Source organism: Nothobranchius furzeri, chromosome 17 (genome assembly GCF_043380555.1).
Source record: "Nothobranchius furzeri strain GRZ-AD chromosome 17, NfurGRZ-RIMD1, whole genome shotgun sequence".
Classification (NCBI taxonomy): Eukaryota; Metazoa; Chordata; class Actinopteri; order Cyprinodontiformes; family Nothobranchiidae; genus Nothobranchius; species Nothobranchius furzeri.
The window spans coordinates 40327584-40341633 of NC_091757.1; the positions used below are offsets into that span (position 1 = coordinate 40327584).

The 14050-nt window shown below is 45.0% G+C and overlaps 2 protein-coding genes across 5 annotated transcripts in view; one reads left to right on the forward strand and one right to left on the reverse strand.

Annotated features, from left to right (window-relative positions):
• Positions 1 to 6367, forward strand: part of bmp1a (bone morphogenetic protein 1a) — a 32659-nt gene extending 26292 nt beyond the window's left edge. The window contains exons 14-20 of the mRNA XM_070546060.1: positions 436 to 596; positions 1657 to 1837; positions 1919 to 2044; positions 2131 to 2258; positions 2535 to 2748; positions 2829 to 3079; positions 4911 to 6367. Of these exons, the coding sequence (XP_070402161.1) occupies positions 436 to 596; positions 1657 to 1837; positions 1919 to 2044; positions 2131 to 2258; positions 2535 to 2748; positions 2829 to 3079; positions 4911 to 5045 (1196 nt within the window). The 3' untranslated portion in view covers positions 5046 to 6367. The remainder of the gene's footprint in view (positions 1 to 435; positions 597 to 1656; positions 1838 to 1918; positions 2045 to 2130; positions 2259 to 2534; positions 2749 to 2828; positions 3080 to 4910) is intronic.
• A 1810-nt stretch (positions 6368 to 8177) lies between these two features.
• The window catches only part of disp3 (dispatched RND transporter family member 3), a 26595-nt gene continuing 20722 nt past the window's right edge, over positions 8178 to 14050 (reverse strand). For 2 of the 4 annotated variants that reach the window (XM_070546056.1, XM_070546058.1), the window contains 16 exons: positions 13816 to 13976; positions 13519 to 13691; positions 13337 to 13428; positions 13058 to 13222; positions 12538 to 12699; positions 12343 to 12468; positions 12128 to 12264; positions 11862 to 12031; positions 11658 to 11788; positions 10804 to 10988; positions 10467 to 10593; positions 10148 to 10293; positions 9906 to 10065; positions 9709 to 9822; positions 9462 to 9634; positions 8178 to 9379 (listed from right to left, as the gene is read on the reverse strand). In XM_070546056.1, coding sequence (XP_070402157.1) covers positions 9023 to 9379; positions 9462 to 9634; positions 9709 to 9822; positions 9906 to 10065; positions 10148 to 10293; positions 10467 to 10593; positions 10804 to 10988; positions 11658 to 11788; positions 11862 to 12031; positions 12128 to 12264; positions 12343 to 12468; positions 12538 to 12699; positions 13058 to 13222; positions 13337 to 13428; positions 13519 to 13691; positions 13816 to 13976 — 2579 coding nt within the window. In that variant the 3' untranslated portion in view covers positions 8178 to 9022. The remainder of the gene's footprint in view (positions 9380 to 9461; positions 9635 to 9708; positions 9823 to 9905; positions 10066 to 10147; positions 10294 to 10466; positions 10594 to 10803; positions 10989 to 11657; positions 11789 to 11861; positions 12032 to 12127; positions 12265 to 12342; positions 12469 to 12537; positions 12700 to 13057; positions 13223 to 13336; positions 13429 to 13518; positions 13692 to 13815; positions 13977 to 14050) is intronic. The other 2 variants (XM_070546057.1, XM_070546059.1) reach the window with 2 other exon arrangements.

A 14050-nucleotide genomic window follows, 5' to 3' on the forward strand; every position in this document is an offset into this window, starting at 1 on the left:
TCTGGCTTAAATTACATGTTGTTCTTGAGACCTAAGTACTAATTTACAAGCAGCTTTGTGTAGTTGTTGTCGCATATCTGCCCCTAGAGGAAGTCTGCAATCACTCCATCTTTGGTTTATATGTGAGCTGCAAAAACAAATGTAATAAAAGTCCAGAAAAGTGTTTAAAACAGGGTTTTTTTCTGAATAAATGCAGTAAAAAAAAGGTTTGACTCTACAGTTGGGAAAAGTTATTGTGGGTCAAAAGTTTACTTTCAACACACAGCTGGGTTAAGACAGTCGAGCAGGGTTTTCTCACGCAGGAATAAAAGTTTTACAAGGCAGTTTAACAGGAGTAGTGACATGACTGACTGTTATTAATTACTGCACATCCTCCTCACGTCTTTCAGCTGACTGTTTGTCCTCATGCCCTCCTGTTTCATCTCTTCTGTCCAGCCGCCTGCGGAGGCTTCATCACCAAACTGAACGACTCCATCACCAGTCCAGGGTGGCCCAGAGAGTACCCTCCCAACAAGAACTGCATCTGGCAGCTGGTTGCCCCCACGCAGTACCGCATCACTCTGCTGTTTGACGTCTTCGAGACTGAGGGCAATGACGTGAGAACTGAATCTACCAATAGCCATACTGTGCAACTTTTTCATACTTTTAAACCATTTTCTTGAGCCAGTATGTGCTAAAATGACCCTTTACAGGGCATCAGTAGCTCAGGAGGTACATTGGGTTGTCCAGTAATCGGAAGGTTGTAGGTTCAATCCTGTCTCCTGCTGTTGTGTCCTTGGGCAAGACACTTAACCCACCTTGACTGCTTGTGGTGGTCGGAGGGAACGGTGGCGCCAATGTTTGGCAGTCTCGCTCCCGTCAGTGCACCTCAGAGCAGCTGTAGCTACATCGTAGCTCATCCCCACCAACGTGTGAATGTGTGCGTGAATGACTGGTTGTGTTGTGAAGCACCTTGGGGGGTTGTCGAACCCTAAGAAGGTGCTATACAAATACTGGCCATTTAATGAAATGATTCTCGGACCCCTACAGCCCTGAGGCCAGAATACTGTACTTGCAACTTCAGAGTGGTAAGTCACCACCTGTTGGACTTAGAAAAAAACTGAGCTGACATGGCTGGCTGTCATGTGATGAATCACACCTGTAGCCACTAAGGAAGGCTGAGGAGACATTTTAGCTGTTAGATTAAGGTGTTAAAAAGACGAACACACTCTGAGGAGATAGATTTCACTTTTGGTTCTTTAAAATGGACACTAGGGGGTGCTAAAAGCAAGCCAAAACTGCCAAGTGTGCAATGGGGGCATTGGCCCCTGTTGAAATCTGTTTGGCTACCTGAAGTGTCCCTGTACAATCACTCATCTATTTTTTTGCACAATAATAAGATTATAAGTGGATGCAATTCCAAGTCCAAACACTAGTGGCACCAGTCAGCCAAAAGGGAATTTCCTGCTCGAAATATTATTTTAGAATGTTGAACTAATATTTGGCCCCTCTAAAACTATTGTGTCCTCCTTGATGGCCCCATACTCAGAAAACATTTAGACCCGCCACTGATTTGAAGTGTATTCTGGTCAACTCGAGTCTCCTCCTCCTCTGTGTTTTATCATTAAACCCAAACAAAATGCCTCAGCTCCACACATGTTCCGTTCTTCTGCTCAGGTCTGTAAGTACGACTACGTAGAAGTACGCAGCGGACTCTCCGCTGACTCTAGGCTTCACGGGAAGTTCTGCGGGGCAGAAAAACCAGAAGCCATTACCTCCCAGTACAACAACATGCGTATCGAGTTCAAATCGGACAACACGGTGTCCAAAAAGGGGTTCAAAGCACAATTCTTCTCAGGTGAATCCTCATTTTTTAACATTTTTGTGCAAATTTATTGTTGGCCTTAAAGGTGCTCAGATACACTCTCCTGTCCCTCAGACAAAGACGAGTGCTCTAAAGAGAACGGCGGCTGTCAGCATGAGTGTGTCAACACCTTTGGGAGCTACAGCTGCCAGTGCAGGAGCGGTTTTGTGCTGCATGAGAACAAACACGACTGTAAAGAAGGTATTCCAGCACAGGTTACATGTGCCAACCATCAGCTCGATGTGCAGGTGATAACATCGGTCTGTATCTTTTTCTTTTATTTACAGCCGGCTGCGATCACACTGTGAATAGTGTGAATGGTGTCATTACCAGCCCTAATTGGCCTGATAAATATCCCAGCAAGAAAGCGTGCACCTGGGCTCTCACCACCACTCCAGGACACCGCATCAAGATCGTAAGAGCCGCCTGCTCCTGCTCTCGGGAGAATTTCTGCCCTGTGTTTATTTGTGTGTGATTTCAATGAGGGCATCTGTATTTGCTGAATCTGTTGTGGTGTTCCTAACCATGATGTGTGGCTCCCCCTTCTGTTGTTTTCTGCATAATTTCTTCACTGTGCTTAAAATAACCAGTAATGCCACCAAAGCAGCAAACAAACATCCAAATTTCACTGATGACATGAATTCTTCTGTCTTTCAGATCTAATCTCCCTCCTTGTTGTTTTTTATGACAGGCCTTCAATGAGATCGACATGGAGCCCCATCTCGAATGTGCTTATGACCACATAGAGGTTTACGACGGCCGAGATGGAAAATCGCCATCTTTGGGCCGCTTCTGCGGCTCCAAGAAACCTCCTCCCATCGAATCAAGCAGCAACAAGTTGTTCATTCGATTTTTTTCTGACAACTCTGTGCAGAAGAAAGGTTTCGAGGCATCGCATTCTGCAGGTAAGAGCTGGCTTCTTTTCTGGAACCCGTTTATTTTTTATTTTTTGGAGGGTCAGTTTTAATTGGACGCATCTCCCCAGAGTGCGGAGGACGTCTGAAGGCCGAAGTCAAAACCAAGGACCTGTTCTCCCACGCCCAGTTTGGAGACAATAACTATCCCGGAGCGTCCGACTGTCAGTGGGTGATTTCTGCAGAGAAAGGCTACGGCGTGGAGCTCATCTTCCAGACCTTCGAGATCGAAGAAGAGGCAGACTGCGGCTACGACTACATGGAGCTCTTCGATGGAGCCGACACAAAGTCTCCACGGCTTGGACGTTACTGCGGCTCGGGGGTAAAAGCAGCATTATTCTCTGAACGATCACTTGATTTTTACATTTAAAACTATGGTCCAAAGCATCATCAAGGAGAGGCGATGTTAAAATTTGAACAGCTGTTGCTCCCACCCCTGCTCCCCCTCCCCTTCAGGATAGCTGAAAGCAGTGCCTCTTACTGCGCACACAAATAACCTTGTAGCGCTAACTGACAAGTAATGTTTTTGATATGTTCCTGTTTGGACACATCTGATACTAACTACCCCATTATCTCTTCAGCCTTCATCAGGTTCTGCAGGAGCTGCTAATGATCCGTTTTAATAAAATCTGATGATTTCAAGCAGAAAAACTCCTATAACCAGCAGAAATCTGACACTTACACCCCTGCTAATGGTACAACAGGCTAAAACAATAGTTCAGCATTGCACAAAGTTGAATGCTACGCTAATCACTTAGCTCCAAGACACAAAAGATAAATCCCTTTATTTTCCCCTCCTTCCTCTTCCACAGTTAGCTTGAAGTTCACAGCCTGACATTAATTTAATGCAGGCCGAGTTAGCATTCAAGCTAAGTTGATGTGCCAAGCTGACTGCGTAACTCCACAGAGCATGCTGGGAACTGGGCCGTCGCTCCCTCCCTCTTGTGCATGCACAAATCTATTGGTCAACCCTCTAGGCCCATGGAAGTGGTTTGTTTTTCTGTAGAGGTCAGGAGAGAGACTTAGGTTAAGAATAAATTATTTATATCCTTGATCAGGGTCAGATAGTCACATTTAAGCATTTTGACATTATTTTAAACATTTTAAATGACAAACCCCAGTTTTAAGTTTGTGTTGCTCTTGTGTAAAACCTCCAAAGCCTGACTGTTTATTTAGCACGTTGCAAAGAGTCTGTTTTTTTTTTTTTTTTACTTTAAAACCACCTTTTGTGTGAACTTTATCCTGCAAATGAAACGTTCGTAGTTCCAGAGAATAGAGGTGGATGAAGTTGGAGGTGGGTGTAGTTGTGGTCCTGATCTCCCTGGATGTGGACAGCGCGTCAGAGTTTGGAGCAGGGTTTTATTTGTTGCAGCTGGAGTGTGGAACATTTAAGCCAACGGGGATCAGAAACAAAAGTTTTATCAGGTCAGAGAACAGCTTGGTTTCATTTATGAGCTTTAATGATAAGAATCAGACTCTTGCTCGTGCCTGTTCATATGAACCATCTGCTGGAGGGGACATAGTGCCCCCCCCCCCCTCCCCCCGGGGAGCAGCTCCTCAATCAAGTTTCCTTTTATAAAACAGGTAGAAGTGAACTGACACCATTCAGTCAGAGTTAAAAACTCATTATGATGTGAGGAGGCTTACTTATAGCCCAAGGCTTTTTTTTCCCCCAGACAGTTTCTGGGTCTCCGACAAAAGCCTCCTTTCTTCGTGTCTTAAATTCCTTCCCAGAGCGTGATGTGCCGTTGTAGATGCACCATATTATTCATGTTGAATGGCAGCTTTTATCAGCGCTCTGGTGCTTTTACTGTCTTTGGCAGTCACTCCAGCAGCATTTGTCTTTATCTCAAACACAAAGCAGCTCAACAGAGTAATTACTTTTCAAAGTGAGGGTTTTAATTAATAATTGTGTGGTATTGTGGCAAAAAAAAGTTCAAGTTGAATGCGTCTGCACTCACTAAAAGCTGCCAACTTAGATTTTTCTTATTTTATTCCTTATAAAAGTGTTGGGATGCAGAGTTATGAGGTGTTGTTATGTCTGCAGCCAAATGCTTAGTCAGAGTAAAACTACTTTCAAGGTTTCTGAGGAGTCAGAACATCACCGTCACCTCTGACCCTGCTGTTTTTCTGTCCCCCCTCCACTCCGACAGCCCCCAGAAGAGATCTACTCGGCCGGTGACTCCATTGTGATCAAGTTCCACTCTGATGACACAATCAACAAAAAAGGTTTCCACGTCCGCTACACCAGCACCAAGTTCCAGGACACACTTCACTCACGCAAGTGACCAGCGGGGGCCGGTAGGGGCCGTGCAGGGCAGAGGGGCAAACGGAGGGGCCCCCCAGGGAAGCGCCAGCCTGACGCTCGGAAACCTTCGGCCACCAAGATGAATCGGACACAACAGAATATCCGCAAGACCACCAACCGCACCTCAGCTCCCAGGGGCTCTAGCTCCCCCCACAGACTGTGAGGAGTAAAGCCATTCTGCAGTACATTCTGTTTTTTACCTTTTTACGGTTAGGTTGGGGTGGGAAGAAGACTGTCCGCCTTAGGCAGACGGTCTGGGGAAATTGTATTGACCCAGTCCCCTCCACATATTTTTTTGTTTGGTTGTTCTTCTTTTTTTTTTTTTTTTTAAACATGCCTCCTAACGAGAGGCACTAAGGAAAACAGTGGAGTCTCAGGACCTGTAGGAAGGCAGGCATCAGCTGGACAGATCCCTGCTTTTGTCAGGCCAGCCCACCACGACCAGGAGGAGGAGAGGAAGAGGAGGATGGAAACACCTCACTAACATCCCTGCTCTCCTCTTACTCTCATCCCTACGGTTAACAGATTCCTGTCTACACGGGGATCCAGAGGACTCAGCTTGAGATTTTTGCACTGTATGCCAGTCAGTTGCATGTAATTACAGTAAAACTGTTGAGTGACCGCACCAGCATTTGTAATCGGCATTGTCCTGGCAACCAGAGGCAATATTCTCATTGTTACCATTTACAAGGAAATTAAGGAAGCAGTTATCTTATTAAAGGACTAATAAAAAAAAAATGGGGTCCATGTCTTCTGGTTGGTAATTGCTCGCCCGTTGACTGGCTATTACTGTACCTCCATGTATAAAGTAATGTGTGTGATTTTTTTTCTTCTTTTTTAAGGGAACACGTGCTTTTTTCAGCTCGAACCAGTTAGCACTTTACAGTGAATTGTTCCAAAATCATGAGCTTATAAAACTTTGTGAAATGCAATGCCAGTTCACTTCTTTTTAAATGTGTTTTATCTCCATCATTCTGTTTTTAATTGCTCCATCTAGTTCCTCAGGCATACTTGAATGTTGTGTGTGCCCTGTGACATGGGGTAAAATAAAATATATGACCCGTGTTTCAGTTTGGTTGTACGGTTCTGATGTAAAGTAACTTCTCTCCAGAGAAGATGCCTTTTTTCCCCCTGGGACAATTAAGTATTTCTCAAAGGAAACCAAATGAGCCTTGGTATTTATTGTTCTGGTGATGGCATGAACAATGTAAAAGGTGGAAAAGAAACTGTTGAATTTTAGCCCTATAGTTGCCTTCTAATGTAGAGCCACTGGTCCATGTTGAATATACTTTGTTGCTCTCACTCTCTCCTTTTTTTTTGTCGTTCAACGTTATGTTTCTGGTGCTTTTATTTTGTTTTGTGTCTGGATTTAATTCACAGGACAAGTCTGGTCCTGCACGTGTGTTTTGTGCTATTGTGTGAAACCATGTTGTGCTGAGTGCAATCAGGGAAATGTGACCAGAGAACGTGGTGAAACATGTCATCTGGGATTTGCCATTTATAGCTGAAGTTTAGTATCTCAGGCTGAAAGAGAAGAGTTGTTCTTAAGCATTCACTCCGGACTCCGTAGTGATTCTGTGGCGTGTGTTTTTATAAAAACGTGAGCTGCTGAATGCTGAGATTAAAGCCTCACCCTAAAAAGATGTTTTACTAAAATTATGCAGTGGTGTAAAAAAAGTGATTCACAAATTCACATTTTTGCTTTATCTTTTGGTTGCAATAAACGTTCCAACGTTCAGCAAAACAAATGTCCATATCCAACAAAGATGACCTGAGTGAACACTAAACGCAGAGAGAAAAGCTGTGTAAACCATCCTGGCACTGTATGAAAAAATAACGTGATTAATTATTTAATATGATTAATACCTATTTGGAAAGCTGATCTCTGACTTGTAGAATCAAGAAATAACTTCAAGAAAACTTCTCTGACAACATGAAGTAGGCTAAAAGACACCAACAAGTAACACGTAATGTTACTCTACTACTCAGAACATTGAAAACACTGCAGTTCTCACTTGGTTTAGGTCAAAGTTCATCAGTCAGCAATAGAAACAGAGAGCTCCAAGGCCAAACCCTCTAACAGAAAACAAAAGCTCATCTCACATTTATCAGAAGACCTCTTGATGATCCAAAATAACCAGGGGCAATCTTCTGTGACCCGACAAGACAAAAGTGGAACTTTTTAGAAGGTCATCATACCAACAGTTAAGCATGGCGGTTATAGTGTTATGGTCTGGGATTTGATGGCTTCAGTACCTGGAACACTTGTAACTGATGGAAGCATGAATTCATCCAAACATCAGCTTTCCCCTCTAAAACCTACTTGGATCATTCATCCTGACGAGGATCTGAAGCAAACCAGCATCCCCGCCTCTGATTGGCTAAATGAAGAGCAGAAGCCTGGCGTGACCTTGAACAGGTCGTTCCTGATGGCAAATTCTACAGTATGGCCAGTCCTGTAAAGAAGAGTGGAACAAAGTTCCTTTACAGGGAAGTGAGAGACCTTTTTCCAGTTACAACCAGCTTTTAACACTGAGGGCAATTATTTTAAATAGGCCCAGGTTGGTTTGGATAACTTTTCTTTTACAAATTTAATCATAATTAGACAATTGGGTTTTGTATTTGCTCGAGTTATCTTTGTCTAATGCTGATGTTAATTTGCTGATCTGAAGTATTTAAGTGGAAAAAAACAGCTAAAATAGAAGAAATGTACAAAAACAAATGTTCACACCCTTCTGTAGCAGCTTCACAAACGGGGAGGGACAATTTGAGCTAGCATGCTGCATAAGGTTAAAAGGATCTGTCACATTCATAAAAATGCTGTTCAGTTTGAAATCACATCTACCGACTTACGTGGGCACAGAAATTCAGATTTCAGTCATTTTGTTTTTATTTCTGCATTTTCTGGTTCGTTTTTATGAATCCGGCTCCCTAAAGAGCATCCTTTTGTTTATTAATCAACAGAAAACAACAGCACGCTGAGCTGTTTCATATAGATAACGAACAGCCACCCAGAGATTCGACACCGACTCTCATGGTTATCATGAGACTGTAAAGAAACAGCGACGGCTCTTCGTCCTCCTACGGGATCGAACAAAAGAACACCAAGGGCTTACTGCACTTGCTTTATTCAACATTTACAAGTAACACACACACTCACAAAACAGACATTTAACACTGTAATGGACTTAGTTCCTCTCCCTAACCACTATTGTGTTATGTGGCCCTCCTCCTGAGCGTAGCTGCCTCTGACAACTGTTTGAGAGCGCGAGAGGGTTACGCCAAGTGCTTCAAAGTGTGGCAGAGGGGACACCTGAGGAGGATTCCTTCTGTTCGTGCTGATTATAAAAACACAGACCTCAAAGATCTCATCAGGGAAAAAATGGGGGATTTTAACTTGTGCAAAAGGACTGCCGTTGAACACATTTGTGCTGGCAGCTTCCAGAAGTTTATCTCAGAGTGAGTGGTAGCGGCACACCAAGACGTTCACATCACAGTTTACATTTAACAAAGCTGTGTACGTTCCGGTTATACAACAGTTTCGCCCAGACACACACCTGCGAAGGCCGGAAAATCACATCCAAGTATTAAACACGATGAGGCGACAAGATCACAGTGAATTTCTGCGAGTAAATCACAAACATCAGAGTAACTCTGGGACTCTTTCCATCATGAAGGATGGAGAGAACAAAAAAACCCCGATACAGAAAGCCACACCACCACGCCAGAAAATATCCAGCAGCTGTGGATCTGCACCCCAGATGTCTGATTCTTCGGATAAATTGATAGCAATAATAAAAAAGTACTCCATGAAGACAAACAGCTTTTAAATAGTGTGGTGATTCTGACATCTCTATAAAGTAGAAGATCACTTCCTGGTCTGATGTTCCTCCTTAAGCATGAAGGAACGTACATTTCACGTGTCTGACATCAGTGTGAGTCGCTTTATGGCAGCGCTCATGTGCCGACTGACCGCCAGGCCGCCGCATTGAGCTGCCGTCCTGCCCAGCACAGAGCCGCCACCAAGGCTGCAGCCACCGTCACAGCCAGGCTGGCCTTCAGCACGGCGCCCGGGTGTCTGTTGAAACAAGGCGGGGCCATGCAGGCCAGCAAGGCCGAGGTCACGGACAGGGTGAACAAGATGGAGACAGCCGTGTTGATGGCCACGATCTGACCAAACTTGGCAAAAGGCACAATGACACAGAAGAACAGGGGGACTGTAGAGATGGCCGTGGTGACGGCACTGGACACTATGGCAACGCCCACGTGGTTCACCGCCTCCAGAGTTCGCCGCTGCCTCTCAGCAGAAGGATCCTGCACACACAAAAACCAGAATTCAGGATCCAAATCCAAGTCGAAATCATCAAGATTCTGTGATAAATTTTGTCTCCCGTACAAAGTTCTGTCTCGGTGAGGAGGACATCCCCTCCCCGGCCAACAGGTATCCCTCCACCAGGTGCAGACAATAATCCACTGAAGATCCAACAAGTATTGAGAGAGAAATAGCCTCCACTGCTCCCATCTCCCATCCCAGCCAGTACATGACAGCCACAACTAGACAGATCACTCCTGTTAAACACAACACATCATAGCATGTGTCCTCTCAACACCTCCAAGTCTCCACACGGGGCTGCGTCTCTTACCTACGATTGTTACGAGCACCGGCAGCAGCAGCAGAGGATGTGAAGTAAACACAGAGACAGTCGCCACACAGATGGCTAGAGACAGCAGCAGGCTCCAAAGGGCGCTCTCCACACCTACAAATGTTCCATTTCATCAGGTTTACACACTCAGAGCCTCCGCTGGAGGAAAAAACAAACCTTCACCTGCAGAAACTTGCCTATGATTTCCATAAAGATCTGTTTCCAGTGCTCACAGGTCTGAAAACCTTGCTGGAGAGCAGAAGACGGTGGGAGGCTGGAGAGCTGCTCCTGGATAAAGTTTTCCCACTGGAGGAAGTCAGAATAGGTCTGAAAGGAGGACTTGCCCTTGTATGTGGTCTTTGGAGGGGAGAAGTTGAGCATTAGTGATGGACAGATTTTCGTTCATGTGGAGGAGAAGCTTAAAGGTGAAAGCTCTTACAGATTCGAAGGCCATGGACAGCCAGCGGACCTTGCCTCCGTGCATTCCCACCGCTCCATGGGAGAGCTGTCCCGGGAGCAGGTTGGGTTCAGGCAAAGCGTGGCACTCGGGATGGAGCAGGGGCAGGACAGAGGACAATTTGTTCCCTTAAGACAAGAAAACATAAAAAAATGACCCTCTTCAGCACCTTTTAATTTAGATCTAGTAAATATATAATGTTATTATTTTAAAGATTGATTAGCATCCAATTTTTTGCACTATAAAGTTACATTTGGGTTTAAAAACACTAAACACATGGTTAAAAATAGGAGAGTGTTACCTGAGGGCAAGCACTGAGCCCCTCCTGCTTTCACGAGCTTTCTGTTTGCACCAACAGCTTTGCAGATTGTGCAAAGATGCCCCATTTCTTTGAAAATATCAAAGTTTGGATCCAAGATAATGCTGCCCTTTAAAAGAACATGATTTAATGGGATTGAATAAATGATGAAGACAGTCCAGCACATCTGTCAAATTCGCCATACACACACTCGCTCTCATCACCGCTAATGAGGTTTCAGTGTCTTGTCATAAAGTTATAACACACTCATTCACACGCCTCCAGGAGCAATGTGGAGGTTTGATTAATTAAATGTAAATAACACAGGTGTGACTCTCACCGTGTCTCCGATCACGTGGTTTTCCCTGTTTGCAGTTCGGTTGACTCCCAGGATCCCAAACACGAGGAAAACCATGGCCCCTGTGTCAACCAGTGGACGCACGGCTGGCCGGCCACAGACACCGCCGCTGCATGGGTTGAAGCCAGATGTTTTGGATGGTTTCGTTTTGGCAGCAGATGAGGGATCTTTGAAAATAGAACAGTTGCACAAATGTGGTGGCAAAGAAAAATCCTCCAGTGTGTTTTTTCATAAGGCTGCATTTGAACAAGCGTCCATTTGATGTGAAACACTCAAATGTGAAATTAAAAAAAGACATTTAGTGAGATGGGTGCAGTGAGGAACCAGTGCTCCAGAGGGCTAACGGACCGTATGAGTGTGACTTAACCGTTTGTTCAATTCATTTGCAGTGTCCTCTAGTGTAAATCAATACTTTATGAGTCTGTAACAAAAAGCTATGATGCTCTTGTTCTGAGATGCAGAAGTTAGCTGGCGTAGAGGTGGGCTGGAAAAAGCAGGATTACTCATTACTTTTAATGATATGCACACACATCACTTCTGATTGGCTAACAGAATGCGTTTAGCCATGTTACAAAGTCACCATCACCAAGACACTCTCCGCTATCTCTCCTTACTGCAAAAAAAAAAATCCTTCCTGTGGGCGAGCATGAGCCAAGATAGACGAGGCCATGAATGTAAATTCACATTGTGACATCACAGTGTGAGGATTTTCAAATCCTAGCATTTCACCATCTATTTTCTGTCAGAAGCTATTGCAAGAGATAGGTGTAGAAGACTGTTTTCATGTTAAAACGTGCTTTTTTTTTAGTCAACCACACCTTTAATGATGTACTCACCGCTGGGATAAGGGATATAAAAGGCTCCCTGTGAAGGTCCATCAGGCCCAGAACTGAAGCCGCAGCCGGGCGTTTTGACACACACTCTGCTGGGGTGAGGTCTCTGGTGGCACTGCGCAAAGTACAGCCTCCTAAAGAGACACAGCAAAGGTAAAGGGAAGAAGTCTGTTTTTAAGCTCAGAATTGTTTCAATTGTCATTTCACCTGCTGTTCTGCTGTGGAGAGGCTGCGACATAAAAAGAGAACTCTGGATTCCAGCCATGGTGAGGTTCACACGAGCCAAACGTGATCATCCAGCTGGGGTACGGGCGGTACGCATGGGAAACACACACTGTCATTCTGCTGGTGTAATTGTTGTGGGGTTCACTAAAAGCCTATTTAAATGAAATCACGCAAGCTGCTTTAGTGGAATATATCGCAGGGGCATTTGTTTTAAAAAAAAGGTCAGCTTGACTTTATTGCTCCAAAACCTGGAATGATGACACCTCCTCGTGCTCTGGGCTGCATAAACTCCAAGGAGACGGGACACTGATGTTGGGGGAGAAACGGTAAATGGTTGTAGAGCCCCCTTGGTGGAGTTTCGATATGTACACAGTCAGAAAAGGACCTAAAGTAGGTTTAGAAATAAAACATCAGCAGATGTGTTTAAAGCAAAGAGAAGGACTCTCGTGAGCTGAAAGCTTACCTGTCTGGTTGGTGTTTAGGTTCTGAGGAACAGTCGAGGGTGTTGTGCTGAACTGATGAGCGGAAAACCTAAAACCCGATGAGGAAGTGTGGGTGTAGAGCGAGTGGGGTTTTTCCATGAACACACCTACAGGACAGAACGTTTCTGTAAGACGTCTGCGTCAGATCCACTCACTAAACGTGTTTGTCGTCTCACCGGAGCACATGGGGCATGAGATGCCCTGGCCACTGAGGTTGCTGCGCAGAGCCAGCAGGGTCTGGAGGTTTGTGTCTTGTCTGAAGAGAAGAGGAGCATGAGTAGCTGGCCTCAGGAGACAGCAACAACCCGCAGATAAGAGCAGGAGCAGGAGAAAGACACCTGGGAGGGGCAGGAAGGCAAACATGAGAGGCATTTAGTCCTGAAGAGGTGCTTAATGTTCCACTTTAGTACCAAGCAGCAATCCGTAGCTTTACACCACTTGTAAAAACATGAATGGTTATTATTGTGTCTAACATGAGTAAAAACATCTATTAGAACAGATCTGTTATAAGTTCAGCAGGTTTCCATTATCCCCTCTGATCAGTGGGGTACCTCTGGGCTCTACACTAAGACCAGTAATTTTTTCCTCTTTTCAAATGTTATAAATCTATTTTTATTCCTGGTTTTTACTTTGCATTCTTGGTTTTGTAATTTGAATAAAATAAAAAAGACCATATGAGTTTCTGTTAAACCTCACCAAGAACAGCTTTCCTGTGCTTCACTGCTGGCTCAGCAACTAAATGCTTCAGGGCCCTCTGGAGTTTAGTGCTCACCACACCCATGTGCTGCTGCCCCAGAGGAGACGACGGTGCCTCCACTGACAGGGACAGAACAGCTGCATCCCCGTCTGTGTCACAGGAGCCTGGTCCAGACAAAAGGGGCTTTAGTGATGCTCGAATAGCCACATTTTACAGCCTGAACTTGTTCTCGTTCCAAATCATCACCCATCTAGTGCAAGTGGACATAATAATCTCACCTGGCTCCATCTCCACCGACAGAAGCGCCACATCATCATCCTCGTCTGACAAAGGGCTGTAGCTCGCTGACAGGCCCAAAAACAACTTCACACTTCAGAGAGAGAGGGGAGAGACAGCTGCAGAAATTACATCTGACCTAACAGCATCTCACACTGAAGAAAAGAAATAACGACTCACTCACCAGTTCAACCAGGCATGTTCACGAGGCTCCACATGCCGAGCCCAGATACACAGAGCGGCTGGCATCAGGGCACACACCCAGAGCCAGGAGCAGCTGACAATGAGGGCCATGAACAGGCCAAAGTCGTGCACGGCTGGGATCTGCGTGTCAGTTAAATGCAGCACAGCGTAGACCTTGAAACATGCTTATTGTGTGAAAATGGTCGTCTGCTGAGAGAGGCATTTCTGCTCATCTGCAGCAGCGGAATCCTTTATACTTCAGATTCCATTAAACACTGCGTTTCTCCTCTGTATTTACCTGAGAGAAGGTGTTAGCAGCGTAGGCAGCCGCGGTGGTGAAGGAGGTGAGGAAAGTGGCCCTGCCAGCTGTTTTCATGGTGTAGATCATTCGTTCCTGAGGCTGGCGCAGGTGAGACGCCTGTCTGAAGGTGCTGATGAACACAAATACATCATCCACCCCTGAGAGGTGAAGAGTAGAAACATGTCTAAATATATTCTGTGATCGACTGAGTGCAAAACTGAGAAATTACTCA